Source organism: Barbus barbus (assembly GCF_936440315.1).
Source record: "Barbus barbus genome assembly, chromosome: 23".
Classification (NCBI taxonomy): Eukaryota; Metazoa; Chordata; class Actinopteri; order Cypriniformes; family Cyprinidae; genus Barbus; species Barbus barbus.
In genome coordinates, this window is record NC_136751.1 from 23,960,428 (window position 1) to 23,977,091 (window position 16,664).

At 37.3% G+C, this 16,664-nt stretch overlaps 1 protein-coding gene across 1 annotated transcript in view; it reads right to left on the reverse strand.

Annotated features, from left to right (window-relative positions):
* The window catches only part of LOC306842718 (thromboxane-A synthase-like), a 64,458-nt gene that overhangs the window by 11,862 nt on the left and 35,932 nt on the right, over positions 1-16,664 (reverse strand). The window contains exons 6-10 of the mRNA XM_079373741.1: positions 15,528-15,644; positions 8,979-9,067; positions 8,742-8,890; positions 8,395-8,525; positions 7,976-8,317 (exon numbers count right to left, since the gene is read on the reverse strand). Of these exons, the coding sequence (XP_079229867.1) occupies positions 7,976-8,317; positions 8,395-8,525; positions 8,742-8,890; positions 8,979-9,067; positions 15,528-15,644 (828 nt within the window). The remainder of the gene's footprint in view (positions 1-7,975; positions 8,318-8,394; positions 8,526-8,741; positions 8,891-8,978; positions 9,068-15,527; positions 15,645-16,664) is intronic.

Below are 16,664 nucleotides of genomic sequence, written 5' to 3' on the forward strand. Positions count from 1 at the left end.
AGGATTTGTTATGGTTGCTTAAATCAGGCACATTACAAGTCTCCTTCCTTCCAGTCCCAACGGGCCTTACATATTCTCTGGCCCTTCTACAGTGGCAGCAGTGGTTTGATGACTCCATCTGCTCCGTTCCATTACACATGCGGCGGAGATCGAAACGGCCGGCACAAAGACCAAATAACAAACAAGGGAGTCATATCGCTCCTTCCATAGTATCAACATCCTAACGACACAATGGAGGCATCTGTTCGGAGGAAACTTAGCGAAAGTGCCTCTTTATTCTGCACGAAACAATGCTGAAAACCCTGTTAGGAAACATTGCAAGGGGCCTGATGAAGTGGACCGTGACTGTTTGTGCATGAATGCACATGCCTTATGTGTGTTTGTGTATGTGTGTCTGCTTGAGAAGTCATTTGGGACATGTAGAGCATTTGAAAAAGTACAATGACCTGCTGCCTGTAGGTGGGACTGAAATATCTCTGTATGAGGATTCAGTTTGACGTAGCTCAATCCTTCTCCACTATACCGCCCAGGGGAGAGAAGGGAGCGGAAAGAGAAGAACGAGAGAGGGGGAACGTAAAACAAAGAGAAATCTTGACGCTCTCACTTTGCCCTTCCTTCTCTGCGTCCAGAGGGGGTGTTTCTGTCTTTCTCTCTGCTGTCTTTAACCTGAAGCACAATAGGAGTGTCGGGCATCACCTTAAGCAGTGGATAGAGCGGCTCCACGCATACACACTTGTGCAAATTAATGTCTGATCTCAACATTTTCTTGGTGCAGCAGCAGTTTATAGAAACTTTTAAGCTGATGTCTGTAACATTTGAATGCTGTTCCATTTTAATGTGCAGATACTACGGTTAAAACTATCAAAAGAGTACAGTTCTTCATAAGAGTCTATGTTGTGGTGTCTAAATTGACCTGTGGCACATAGTTTAGTTTGTAGCATTTTAGCAGGCTGCATTTACTTGAATAAAAATACAGTAAAAACGGTAATATCGTGAAATCTTTTTAGAATTTGAATAACTGCTTTCTATGTTAATACGTTTTAAAATGTAATTTATTTCTGTGATGCAAAGCTGGATTTTCAGCATCATTACTCCTATGCTGATTTGGTGCTCAAGAAACATTTCTTATTATCAATGTTGAAAAACATTGTGCTGATTATAATTTTTTGTGAAAAAGAACGGTATTTATTTGAAATCTTTTGTAACAAATGTCTTTAATTTTTGTCTTTTTAACAATTTAATGCATACCTCTTGATTAAAAGTATTAATTTCTTCAAAAAAAATTCTGACCTCATTTATTTATTTTTTACACACAACTGGCCATTTATCAGTTATCAGCCATAACATCATTTACAAGTATGTGTAGTGGATAATAATGCAACATGTTCACACAATTTTGACCAGAAAACAGCTAATTATTTGAAATGGTAAAAAAAAGAAAGAAAAAGTCAAATCAAGGATCAATTTGACTTTTGAGATGACACTATCAAATTCATACACTAGATGGCACAGTACATAAGTGTCAGCATCTTGCTCAGCAAACACTGTGGAAATCTAATAAACACAAAAATACACCGCACATAGAAGGACTGGTTATAATAGTGCCTATTAAATTTGTCTACATACTTTTTATTGACACTTTTAATACATTTTCTCAAGCTCTGCCATCTTGAGCTTTGCATACTGGGACCATACATGTCATGTGGTCTCTTAATTTTTAGCCAAAATGTGATATCAGAAAAAATGCACTTACAGTACGAGTTCTTAAGATGCAATCTTGTTAGCCAGCTCACTAGGTTTTGTAACACTAAACACCATGAGCCTATTTTAGTCTCTCTCTCCATCTATTGTTCTCTTCATGGATCTGCTCACATGATGCATTAAAATGAAAGTTAAAAGACGACACAGAGTAAACCACGCTAGGAACACATGCACGCAATTTCGCTCATTCAAGTAAGCGGTGTATACATAATTTCCTAAGTTCCAAATCCGAGAGGCGAGGCTGTTGCATTAGCAATGAGAGAGCCAAAAGCCACATCAATGGGAACCGACAGAAACAGCGCTGTGGTTCCGGAAGGATCAAAGGCTGTGTTATTGAATTTAGCGGGGGAGAATCAAGCTCTTTATTCAGGTTGGAGCTCTATCAGGGAGGGGAGAGGAGCCCATCACTGCTCTGAATGAGGGAAAGAGCCGCCTGGAGGACGAGCCTCAGAGGAACGTCACCAATGAATTATTCACAGATAGGAAAGGCTAGCTACCGGCTGCTCTCCATCCCTCCTTTTTGCCATCTTTCTTTGCTATTTTCACCGTGTCTCTGTGCAGCATTCTTTGTGATATCCTCTTTTCATTATTTCCATCTTTGTCACAGGTGCTGAATTGTGTATTGTGTCTGTGAACCACCAATACATACTCTCTGGATTTTCATTCTCCCTCTTCCTTCTAAAAACACACCCTGCTGTCCGGATCATTAAAAGTATAGGTCAGCAAAAATGAATTCTGTTATTTCACTCACCCTCGTCACGCCCCATATAACTGACTTTCAGACTTCAAAAACGACACAAAAGTGCTTTTAAATGTTTATATGACTCTTGAACTATATTCCAAATCTTATCCAGTCATATGGTAGCTCGAGATTGATAGATTGAGATCTAAATTGTATAAACTAGCTATCGTATGACTTCAGAAGACTTGGATCGCAGCGCATTGGTCGACTAGACCATTTTTTGGTGCTTTTGTGTCCTTTTTTCAGTACAGATTTTTCCATGGATAAAAATAAAGTCATATAGGTTTGGAATGACATGAGGGTAACGCAACAAGATTATAATTTCAATTTTTGTGTGTTCTATGTACATTTGTCCGCATCTTTTATTTACACAAATCAGTAACTTTTACATCAGCAGTTGCGTTTTAATTGTATTATGAGATTTCATTACATTTATGACAACTGAGAGATGGCATAAAGTAATGTTTCAGTGTAAATATATTGTGGTCAGTCATTTTTTGGAAAGAAATAATTCAAATATTCAGCTAGGATGCATTAAATTAATAAAGTGACAGTAAAGACATTCATAATGTTACAAAAAGATTTCAAATGCTTCTGAACGGTCTATTCATTGTAAAATTGTGAAAAAAATAATGGTGTTCACTAAAAAATTAAAAGATAAATGTTTCTTAATCCGCAAATCCTATTAGAATGATTTCTTAAGGAACGTGTGACACAAAAGAAAATACTGAATTTTTTTTTTTTTTTAAATATTACAATAGAAACATTATTTTAAATGTATTTTTAAATAAACTTTTTTTAATATCTGTTAATATTTTAAATTAGATAAAAATTCATATTACAGTTTTTACTCTATTTTGATCAAAAAAGTTACTTTTTTTAAAAAACCTAACTTTTGAAGTGTAATTTGTTTTTTATTGGGGGGTAAAATGACCCAAACATGCGTTCACCCAGTTTTCTCTTGTCCTGAAAAAGTAGGGAGAGACAAAAAACATGTATTTGTCGCCTTCCTTCCATCCTCTCTCTCTCTGTGGGAGAGGTCTTAGCTGGAAACGTGTAATTTTGCTCAGTTTCTGGCCTCTTTGCCCCCGTCTCCCACCTCTGGATGACTCATTAGGTGCTCTGCTTCAGCTCCCTGTTATTTATGCAGATAAAAAAGGCTAATTAATGACGGGCACCCGGGGAGGCACCACACAGCCCGGGAAGGGAAAATGAAAGGCTAGAACGCCAAGTCAGTCGGGCAAAGCATTTACATGTTTGCCACTTAAACTGTCCCAGAGGTAAAAATCAAAGTGGCAAATCAATGACAGTAATTCCAGAATTCACTCTTGACACACCGCTTGTTAAGGTCACGAGTGCGTAAGCGAGAACTGGTAATTTATCACAGTCACCTAAATGGATCATTAAAGGGATAGTTAAAGTTTCTGTTATTTACTCACTCTCATGTCCCTACTAACCTGTATGACTTCAAGTAGTTTTGTTCAAGTAGAACAAAAAAAAGAGATATTTTACTAAATGTCTAAGCTGGTCTAAGCTTTACAGTAAACAGTTGATGTAATGATTAAAAAAATAAATAAACTAAACAGAGTTAAACGAGTCAGTTCAACTTATGTTCACAATCCATATAATAAATCTCATGATAGATTCATTCATCCTAACACTCAAATCTCATTTGCACTTCAGTAGTCCCATGATAATTGTTTATGAGATATCAAGACCAGTCACACCAGATTTGATGCATCATATTTTATCAAATGATATTTGATAGCTACACTCTTAAAAAATAAAGGTTCCAAAAGGGATTTTTCACAGCAATGCCATAGAAGAACTACATATGGGTTTCCCAAAGAACCTTACATTAAACAGTTCTTATTGTGAACGACATTTTAATAATCTGAAGAATCTTTTTTTCCACTTGAAAGAACCTTTTGTGCAATGGAAAGATATATGGATGTTAAAGGTTCTTGATGCCAATTCCTTTTAAGATCGCATAAAGGAGAGAAAGTTGTTCATTTCTGCAGGAGAAAATGTCACACAGATTTAAAATGTGATTTAAGGACCATCTTTTGCTGAACTATCCCTGTTTTGCATCTTAAATGAGCTTTAAATTACTTTTAGATTTGTTAAATTTGATTTCCCACCAGAAACGGTTTTCGGCTCTCAGGTAAACACCTTCGGCATTGCACTGAAGTGGTTACACTCTGGTGCATTTTAGCACAAAACAATTTGAGCGAACTCATGCAGGGCGTGTGAGGAGAGTGACATTTGAGAAGCTTTTTAGAGCGAAACTGAGAGCGGTGAGGGGCGTTTAGAGAATAAAACCACTCTGAAGGAGGAGCCGAAGACACTTTCTCTCTAGGCTGAACACGAGAGCGCTGATAGACATTATAGCAGTGGGCTAGATGAGACTGACCTTCAGTATACACCGGGCCAGATGTCTTTGTGGATGAATCCCCAGCTGCTCGATATAAAGAGAGTATTAAGTTATTGCCGGCTATACAGTCGACTTAAGACGCGAGGCATCATGAGACAAGGCCAAGGCTGAGCTTGAGTTTTATTGTGCTGCTTGTAATGCTCACTGCTTTTATAACTTCTGTCATAAGCTCTTTTATTTGAAAACTTCACGGCAAGTGGGTTTATAAACAGCTCTCCGGTTTATTTTCCATCCCGGAAATCCTGTCAGCTAACCTCAAAATGTAAAGTACGACGAGTTATGATGTGCTTTTTGCCAGATGCGTTGCATAAGAAAACCATCAAATAAATGATGCATTATCGTGAGAAATCCCTCAGACCGCATTTTTTAGACTAACAGGTCTGTGTTAAAATAAAGAAAAACACGCTCATATTTTTTTCTATTTTCCTAAGATACATTTGATTTTAACAATACGCTGGCACGCATGTCTCTACACAATCTACAGAACTTAAGATAAACGATCCCCCTAAAAGCTCCACAAGAACATTCATTCACTCTGAAAAAGACCCCGACTTCCAGAGAGGAGAAATTGGAAGTGGAAAGAGAGTGCTTAAATTGAAAGCGGAGCAGAGGGGGGAGAACGATGAAGAATGAGCGAATGAGATGAAAGAGTAGACAGAAGGACGCAGAGCTGAACTAATGCCGCGTTTGATCCCTTTCTCCGGTGGGCGGCTGCCAGGCCCCGGCTGCAGGTATCAGGAATCAAGAAATGCAGGTTCATGAAGATGCTGTTTAAATGTACGCCATCAGAGAGAAAGCAAAGATGACATGAGAGCTCTGAAAATTCATCATGAAAGAAAAACACTGTGGCTGATGGATATGGCAGATGCCAAAATGAAAACAGGTTTCTATGTTTTCTGTAGAATGTTGAAGTGCTGGTTGTTGGCACACAATGCCATCAGCATTAAACTATTGCCAAAAATGGACAAAAATATTTTTAATAATAAATAACATGAGAGAGCCAAAATCATCCCCCCAATAACGTATGCTGATTTAGAGGCTCTTCTTCCCACATCTGACCCTCCTCCTCATCACCATCCAGCCTCTCCAGCGCTTTGCAGCACAGATTACGAGGTGTCAGAGAATCAATCAAGAATTCCTCTGTCTCTCTCTCATGAGTATGCACAAACATAAGACATCAAATCAGCAGAACCACCATCATCACTGCAAACCGCCGCTATATTTATAGAGAGTAAATTATCTAAGCTGAAAACTGAGCGCTTATACAAGCCTTCTATAACCATTACAGTACTGCAGCTTTTCTGAATTGTTTAAATGTAACCCATCTGGATGTCTTTCTATTTATTTATTGGGCTTTTCTAAACCAAGCACCACTATACTTGGTGCTAGGGATCTCAACAAACCCCTAACCCTAAGTATTAACATAATTTTTAGCTTGTTGAGAAAAGTTGTAATGTTAGTTTCTCAGGAATTCCTTAGATTTACATCTTTGGTAGGTAAATGGAAAATATATTGAGAATATGGTAACACTTTAGTATAGGGACCAATTCTCACTATTAACTACAGAAATTGCTTATTAGCATGCATATTACTAGCATTTAGGCTGTTTATTAGTACTTATAAAGCACTTATTTTGCATGGCCATAATCTACATCCTTAATTCTACCTAATACCTAAACTTAACAACTGTCTTACTATCTATTCATAAGCAGTAATTGGGAGTTTCAGTTAATAGTTATTTAATAGCGAGAACTGGACCTTAAAGTGCCCCTATTATAGGTTATGAAAGGTTCATATTTTGGTTTTGGGAGTCCCCAACAACAGGTTGACATGCATGCAAGATCAAAAAACACTTTCATTGACTTATAATATGCATTTATTTTTACCTTATTTGCTCAACGAATCCCAAACGTTTCGCTCAGATTCATTTTTCCAAACCCCTCCTTTGCGTGACGCCAATTGGTCTGATTGGTCGATTTCATTTCCATTTCATTATGCCTGTAATGCCTGATAAAGCACAGCCCTGCTTTGTTTACAGCCCTTACTGGGGAAACAGCTATTTTTACCGCTCCAAAAGCAGCACCTAGTGGCAAAGAATGAATTTGCATTTTCATTCAGACCAATGCGAAAATCAAGTTTTCCCAGGTCTGCGTGCGCAACAAGTGGACGGGCAATATGCTAATGTTTCATGTTGACCTCAACATGAAACGGCTTGGGATTCATTTTAAAAACGACTCCTTTAAATGATTCAGAGTGGACTCTTTCTTTTGAGAGACAATAACTTTATACACGGTGCACTTTCAGATTTAAAACTTTGCAGGATGTTTTCGTTCACTTAGAGCTGTGTTACACACTGCATGAAAGGTCATATTCAAAAATCCATAATATGGGCACTTTAAAATAAAGTGTGATCGAAAATAGGCAAGTTTCACAATATTCTCTTTTTCTACCCATCATTAAAAATTTTGTTAGATGTTTAAACCTGAAAACAACAACATTACCACTATGAAAATCAATACAATGAATTAACTGTCAAATTTTATCAGTTTTAACATTTAATTTTTTGTAGTTTTACACCATTTTCCTCTGAACTTTTTCACAGTCCCCCAGCACCTTCTTGTGGACCCCAGTTTGAAAACCACTGCTTTATGATATAACCTACCCATTATGCCCACTTAGATGAAGCCCACCCATAAAACACTTGTTTCGTTTCCAGCCCTGTAAATTTAATCAACGGTCCTGACAGTAAATGGTTTCTGAGAAATGCACTGGTTCATGCAGACCTTCAAATCTAATAAGAAACAACAATCCAACCCATTAAAGACAGGGAACAAAGACAAAATATATTTAAAAAAAAAGCATTTTCTGAATCATAACAACATTTATGGGCACCCACAGCCAGCTATACATGACAAAGGACTTTTGAGAGAAAATTTAAGAGAATGTCAGTTATTCCACAAATTATTTGTGCACAGCATGAAATAAAGAAGCACTCTCAAAATAAATGTTGTTTTCCAAATATCTAAATCCTGACTCACGTGTCTGCTGAAGAATTCATCCACTTCCTCTTGGAGTTTTTTCTGGCACTCTAGATTGAGCGCTAACAGGTAGCATGCGAAGGCTAGTGTGTTGCTGCTCGTCTCGTAGCCGGCCAACAGGAAGATGAAGGACTGACCGACAATCTCATCCTCCGTCATCATTCTCTTCTGCTGGGCGCGCTTGGTGGACTCATTTTCAGGTCTGTTTTCCTGTCCGTTGTCCATCCCCTGTTCGGTGCAAGCCTGTTCATCAGCGTCATTGACCACATCAAAGTGCTCCAAAGACAAATACTTGCTGCTGGCCCTGACATCCAGCATCAGCTGTAGGAAGTCTCGCCTCCGCTGTAGAAAAGCAAATCACGAACATGGGTGGTTGATACTGAGGAATGATTAATTAATTTGTGCGTTCACGGCCGTACCTGTTCTGGGGGAAGATCATCTCTCTGTTTAATCATCTTCTGAATGCATTTGATAAAAAAGCTGTTCATCTCATCTCTTGATTTATTGGGAAGGAGACCAGCAAGAGGCTTAAGCAGAAATGGAAACGCCACTACAGCAAAACCAGGAAAACGACACCATCAGAAAATTCCACTTTTTCCTCTTACTCGTATAATAAAGATGCTAATCGCAATATCAGCATAATGAAAATTAGTTTCATAACATCCGTCGGAAGCACTTTCCAAACTGTGATATCTTTTGTGCAATAATGAGACTGAAATGAACGCTGTCTGCATTGAGTTCTGGATGTGGTGCTGGTTGAACCTACTGAAGAATATCATGACGGGTTTGAAGAAAGTGAAAGCGAAGAACTTGGAGGCGTGGTGCACAAAAGGGTCATCTGGATTGTTTTGAGAGTCCACCTGCGTACCAAACGCTACACTGGAAATTACGTCCATGGTGAAGCAGCCGAAACACCTGCAAAACAAACAGGTTTTATATTATTAAGAGCTCTGAAATAATCAGAGAAACAGATGTGCACACATATGCTGAAAGAAACCCGTACTTGTGGATGTTGAAGCTGCTACCAGACTCGGCGTGGCTCTTCAGGTTTCTCAGTAAGGTCTCTGTGGCCGTGTTGATGAGGGGAACCATCTGCAAAGCGAGTATTGTGCCCACACAGATATCAGAAGCAGTAAATACCACAAACCAATGCAAAGGAGTTAGATTACAACAAATTGCTGCCGAGCCAATAACAAGGAATAAATGCAGTCTAATGCATCCTCCTAAAAACCTACAATGAAAATGGCTTGTTTGGTCGGATATAAAGATGTTGATGGTATAATTCCTTTTCCCAACATCCGTTCTGAAAAGCACAAGAGGCGAGTCCATTAATGGTTTTTGATCCCAGAGAGCATGATCAATGGGGAAAAAGGCTCAATTTTATGATCTCAAGAAATGACTGATTAATTAATTGATGTTTATTAAGAACAAACCACAAAACTGTTTAAAACACCATGGAATATTTAGTTTCCATAAAGTAAATACTGCAAGCGTAACCTTACAAAAAACTTCCAGTACAGTGATCTTTTGTGGAAAGTACCATGGTATTCAAATTAGGATCCCCACACTTTTTAATTCATGAGTTTTATGACACTTCAATTATGTTTTTAGTCGTTTGAGTAACTAAATGAGAATTTTGTTAAATGCAGAATGATTCATTTATGAATCGGTTCAATGAACTGATTCAAAATAATGATTCACTCACAAAAGTTTGTAAACAACTTTTATTCTTTACTTATCTCTTAAATATTGATATTAGAACTATTCCAAAAATATTCCAGTTCATGAACAGATCTTCCATATTGCATAAATTGCAAAATGAATGCAAGTATGCAGTTGATTTTGGAGAGATGGGATTTAAGCGGACTAAATTATTGGATAAATCTGGTATACGTCATACATTAAGTAAATGCTGACTTAATTCATTTCCATGACTTGACCTTGTTTGAGATATACTATGATGCTGAACAAATACCATATTAATATTCTATGTTATTTACATGGTGTTCCAAAGAACACTATGGTCAAATTTGTGTATGTGCATATAACAAATATGCACTGCAGTACAGCATCTTCAATAACATTTAAAATCTTTTTATAATAATGTAACATGTCTGTGTCTTCCCTTGTGACCTAGTTTTCCCCGTGTTGTCTAATTAGTCATTATGTTCACCTGTCGGTCCTTATTGTCTGCCCTTTATAAGTTCCTGCATTTGAATGTGAGTTTGTCGGTTATTATTTCATGTTCTCGTGTTTGTGCTGTTGGTTTACTGAGGCTCCTTGTATTTCTTCCTGGATTGTATATTAAAAGGACTGTTTAATTGTTCCTGCTCCTCGTCGTGCACCTTGTCCAGCACAGTGCGTGACAGATAACACCTCCTAAAATATTTTCATTTCTATTCAAACTGTATTTCTTTGTAAGAGGCTGAAAGGAACCGACTATATAGCTTGGCCTGTTTAGTTTGGTCTATTCATTCAAGAGCAGAAGACCAGAAATGACACAAAGGGCTCGAGACAAAAGCTACTCTAGACGCATGATTCTTGGAACTGCACTTCTTCACACCTCTGTATCTCAGTGAGATGAGAGGTTGTCCATGCTCTGTGTTCAAGGCTATGGCTTTCCTCCCTGACACCCATGACTGCAGCCAAGATAAGCCAGCAGCTCTTACGAGACCCATTGATCCTGTCTGCTCAGGAGGAGAGAGCGAGAGAAAGAGATACAGGACTAGTCAGTATAAGAGGAAAGAGGGACGGAGAGAGATATATAGGAAGGAAGAGGACTGTGAGAAAGAAAAGATACTGTGTACAGGGTGTTCTGTCCAGATCAAGCCAGATATCAAATCAGCATTCAATTACTCAGTTTAATCTGATTATCGACTTGTTTTCTTATCAATTCTGTCTTATAGTTGCTCTGCTAATAGACTACTTTACACCAGCACGAATTTTAATGCTAGTCTAGCCTGGTGAGTTAGGGCAGGTCGCACAAGTGAATTGAATGTAGTTAGTAAAGCTAATCTAATTTTTTTTCCCACGGTGAAGTTAGTTGAACAAAGTAGTTTTGTTGGGTATATTAAACCAGCATTACGGCATATTATGCTAGAAACCAGCAATCAAAACATTCGATTCTATTAGAATTTGATGTTAGCATGTGGCTAAGCTAACACTATATGCTAAACAATAGCCTAGATGTACACAAATATTGGGTAAAATATACTTTTTTTTTTTTTTTTTTTTTTTAAATGGATTACTGATTTCAACACAATGCTAACAATAATTATTATTATTTCTTGAGCAGCAAATCAGCATATTAGAATGATTTCTGAAGGATCGTGTGACACTGAAGACTGGAGTAGCTATGGCTACTGAAAATTCAGCTTTGCTGAATTTCACAGGTTTTTACTATATTTTGATCAAATAAATGTAGATTTATGTAGATGTAGAAGACCAACCCCCAACTGTAATGTCCCTTACAAAAATTAACCATGGTATTTCTACAAATAAAACCAAAAAGCCATGGTTACTATAGTTAAACCATGGTAACCACAAATTAACCATGGTTTTGCTACACTAATCATAGTTTAAGCATGGTATTTGTAGTAAAACTGTGGTTATATAAATGCTAATCAATATGCCAACAAACCATGTTACTACACTTTTACTATAATAAAACCATGGTTAATTTTCATAAGGGGTAGTTACATGCAATGCTACTTAAGATTTCCAACTTTTTGGAACAGTTATCATTTCTAGACACACGATCCCTTAAAAAAACACTGTCTATGTAGGCAGCTCGGTACAAGTCTTGAAACACATTTAAATGATTTCCTCACAAACATGGGATTTCCAGCATTTTGCATGTATTTTAGACTACAAAGCATTGGTTCCTTGAACTCCTACAAATGTAACGAAGTAGTGTCTATATAGTCTAAGCAAAAGATTTGTTAATGAACACATTTTGTATCCACCAGTGGTCAAGTTATCTCAGTTTTACCGGAACAAATTACATCTCCGTGAGGCCTTACTTGGTGGTAAATAAGATGAATAGGTGTGTGTGCGTGCATTATTTGTGTGTGTTTGTTGATGCATATTGACTCCGTGCATGCAAGCAGATGAAGACGACTGGAAGGGCCGATGGAGAACGACAGAAGCGGTGTCTACTGTCTCTTTCTACCGCTACACCACAGCTAATGAAAATCAATACAGGCAGCAAGTGCATGCCTACACTTTTGCACAACTTGGAGCTCAGTTATACATTAAACATTCAGGCTCAAGCTGAATGTTGGTCCTGATTTTATTTAACATAAAATCCTCCGCCAAATGCAGCTACTATTTAATAGTGGAATGTCTCGATACTGCGGGTTTTAAAATGCAAACATTATGGCTTTGTTTACTGTAAGTTAATGGACTTGCTTTAGGACGCTGTTCCGAGACTATAGAGAAGACTGTAAAGACGTTTATGAGCTCATTAGAAGTTTGTGTCTTTGCCACTGTGCTGTATATTTCTCTCCCACACTGTGTTCAGAGATGATGGATTGAGAGTGATGTGTGCGGATTTCTCCTGAATGATGTCACACCATGCCGAATTTAGCTTGGGTGAATGGCACTCCACTGCTATGGTGTCTGTGTGTGTGTGTGAGAGAACAATCACTGTTTCTCCCCTCACAGCAGCACACACCTCTGACATTCCTGATGGACATGTTTACCATTTCAGCCGGAGAATGGAAATGACATCATTAATGGATACTGGTTCATAGGTAGACATATACATACAGTTGGGGCCAAATATATCAGCACCTTTGCTGCAATACATGTGCTACTATCTATAATGCAAACTGATAAAAAAACACACATACTCGGCCAGTCAAAAGCTTAGACACACTTGACTGAACAAATGAATTTTTTATTAATTATGATGCCTCGTGGAGATTTTGATCCCTAATTTTTTTCCCATACTTCCATTTGTGATAGTTTTGAGGACTTTACTATTAGAATATTCTAAAATGTGTGTCCAAATATTTTTACATACAGAACAAACAGTTTAGTCCAATTCACAAACCAATGACTGATTCTTTTAATGAATGAATCCTTTAAAATCACCAAGTCAGGCCTGGACTGTCGTCAAATTAATTCACCAAATTAATTTACTAAATAAACATCCAACTCAACGTAGGGAAAAAATATATAATTTAAAAATAATATACAAATATAGTAATACAAATATATTTGAAACATAAATAAAACTATGGTCATAAACTTATAATATAACAAATTAAATGGATGGATGAATGGAAAGATAGAATTATGTACGGAGTAATATTAATGTACTTACTATATGGTTGTTAAGGATAGGATTAGGGTTTGGCTTAGGGTTATTTGTATCTAATTATGCATAATTTATTGTTATTATAATAGTAAGCGCATGTAACGTGTAATAAGGTCACCTTAAAATAAAGTGTTCCTGTACTTTAATTCAGCAAGGATGCATGAAATGATTTCTGAAGGACAAGCTTTACAGTCACACGAATAATTTACATTTAAAATAAATTAAAATAGAATATTATTTTAAACTGTTATATTATTTTACAATATTGCTGTTTTTTAATGTCTATGTATTTGTAATTTTAAAAGAAAACCTCATGTGAATACCAAAAGAAACATTGCTGCATTACACTGCAGAAAAAAGACAGTATTTTTGGCCACAACTACACACATATCCCAAAAGTCGATTCTTTCTTTATTAGGAGATGAAATCATTTGCAATTCTTGGCAAGGCTAAAAGAGGACACAAACTCACAGGGTCAGTTTCCAAGACACAGCTCACACCCCAGACTACAAGATGTTTTTAGTGGAGAAATCAACATTGACAACATAATTTAAACCAGTACTTATTTAATCTGTGATTTATTAATCCTATTCAATCATTCTGCTGGTAAATGAATAAGCAGTCACATGAGACGCAGAGAACGATGGAGAATTGATCGTGTTCTACGATGTAAGTTGTGATGACTGGCACTTCAAAACATGTTAGCAAGAGGACAAACAGCAATTAACTGCTGTCATCCAAGACCTCCCCATCACTGCGATCATATTTCTTAGCCAATCACAGCGTTCCAGCACAGCCAATTATACATTTTCAGCAGACAGCTTCATGTCTTTTTCTTCATCTCAGTGATGTCATGTGAATTAAATCCACTGTGTTTTTCTCCTCTCTAAGAGTGATGTGCTAAACTCTTTTTTTGGGGGGGTTTGCGACCTCATCTTTCACTCGTCTGTCTGTTCCTCTTGACTACCGCACCTTTCACTTTCTTCTGTCTTTCTCTGCTTTATTTCATCAGAAAAGAGTGCATGTAAAGTGCAGGGCTGTTGTAGAGGAAACACTCCTTTGTTCTCTCACGTGACGTGCAACAGAAGATTACAAAAAAAAAAACAATGTCAAACTCTCTTAGCTCGTGCTTCCTATCTCTCACTTTGAGAAAACTGATAGTCTAGTATCATCAAGCTGCTCAAAGAGGTAATGACAACACATTGTGCAAATAAGCTCCAACAAAATTACACAATGTGAAAGCCGCCTGATATGGCCTCTATTAAGAACAAATCTCCAGTGACACAGAACAGGATAAGAGACAGAGGAGACGCACAGGCTTGTTAAGACTCTCAGATGAGGATTCGAAAGGACATTTTACTGCCAGGGTTCACTGTCTTTTTAGGAACAAGGTGTTCTTTGCACTATGTGAGGTTTACTTTTCCAACATGTTTCTGGATCTACATCCTGCCAATAAATCAGATGTCAAAAATAGGCAAAGAGGTGAACAACCATCCAATTAAGATTCAGGAACATATTGATATACGTGTTGATATTCATGGTTCCATAAGAACATCCATGGAATCTTTCCATTTCACAAAAGGTGTACAGTAGAAAAAGGTTCTTTAGATAATAGTTAAATAATAGTTGTTTTAAGAACTGTTCATTGAAAGGTTCTTTGGGGAACCAAATATGGTTCTTCTATGGCATCTATTGTACTCGTATAAATAAAGGTTTTTCATAGCGATGCCACCGACGAACCCTTATGGGTTCTCCAAAGAACCTTTCAGTGAACAGTTCTTAAAAGAACCACTATAAAGAACCTTTTATGCAATGGAAATGTTCCACAGATGTTAAAAGTTCTTCATGGAACTATAGATGTCAATAAAGAATCTTTATTTTTTTTAAGTGTACTTAAACTTGTCTCACTCCCAATGCTGCATACGTCATACTAACCATTAATATGCATTTGTGAACTAATTTCCATTGTTTTGGGGAATTCATACTCGTCTGCACATCTTATGACAAGGATTTAAATCTTATGCAACTTTTTAAAACTATTTTAATGACTGTTATGGAAATATGAGGTCCTCTACAGGTCCAATATTTTGTTCCAGCCTGTTCCAATAGAGCTGCACTTGATTTATCAACTCAAGGCCATAAAATGTGATTACATAACAAGAACAATCACTTCTTAGAACAGCTTTAATGTTTGTGTAGCACACATTTAGGTAAGAAAGCCAAGCTCACCTCTTTCATCTTGGCAGCACTGAAGGTTGGTGTGAGGATGCTGCGCACTCGTTTCCACTGTTCGCCCTTCAGCATGATCAGACTGTCACTCATGGGTTTAGTGATGCCCCTGACAGTCTGCATTGAGAACACAGCTGGAGTTTATACACTTCCGAAAAAGGACATGTTTATATAAGGACAAGATTAGGACTAAATCTAAAGCATTCTATCGGTTTGTCATTACCCAGTATTGTGTAGTTGGCTATAACCATGACATTAGTAGCATTTGTAGGCCCAAAACATCCTCTACGCAACTGCACAAACACCTCTAGGCTACATAAGCACTTACAGTATACTTATGCAACCTTGATTTTACATGTCCTATAAAACATGCAGGATGCAGTTCGTAAGTATATTGCATTCACAGCATTGCCACAAGAGGTGCTATAGAAGGCCTTAGCATTAGTCTTCGGGTGACGTTTTACCATTTGTCATTTACCATTGTTTGGTGAATGTTTGTGGGTGAAATCCAATCATTTCAATAGGAATCCAGTATTGTGTGGTAGGCTATAACTATGAAATCAGTAGCAGAAGCAGTGGTGATTGTTTGGCCCCCTACACAATATGTGCAAACATTTCCAGGCCGTTAGTATTTATACTTATGTAACCTTGATTTCACACGTCATTGAGTTTGAGTTTTTAAAACGTGTTAGAATGAAATTTGTAATTTTCAACATTGCCACAAGAGGTGCTATAACAGGCATTAGTCTTCAGGTGAGGTCACATTTACCATTCTTTGGTAAATTTTCGCAGACAGAATCCAAGTTCGAAGAAAGCCTGTTTGCACACATCTGATTTCAGATGTTGCTTTTTCAAAATGAGCCCAAAAGCAATCTAGCTACACTTACAGAGTTTAATTTTTTAAAGATAAATTAAGTTTTTGAAGATAAATTAGGTACAGAGGTTGTTTCTGCTATAGCAATTCTGCATCTCCATATTTGCGTAGAGAATGTTTTAGGCTTAATAGATGAACCACAGTAAAGTGTAAAGACCTTTCTCAGACTCTGAACTTTCAGAAAGCGTCTGCAAAAAGCTCTACACAAATTTGTCTTGGCAATTCTACATAAATAATAGTCCCGGATTCATTAAAACTACTGT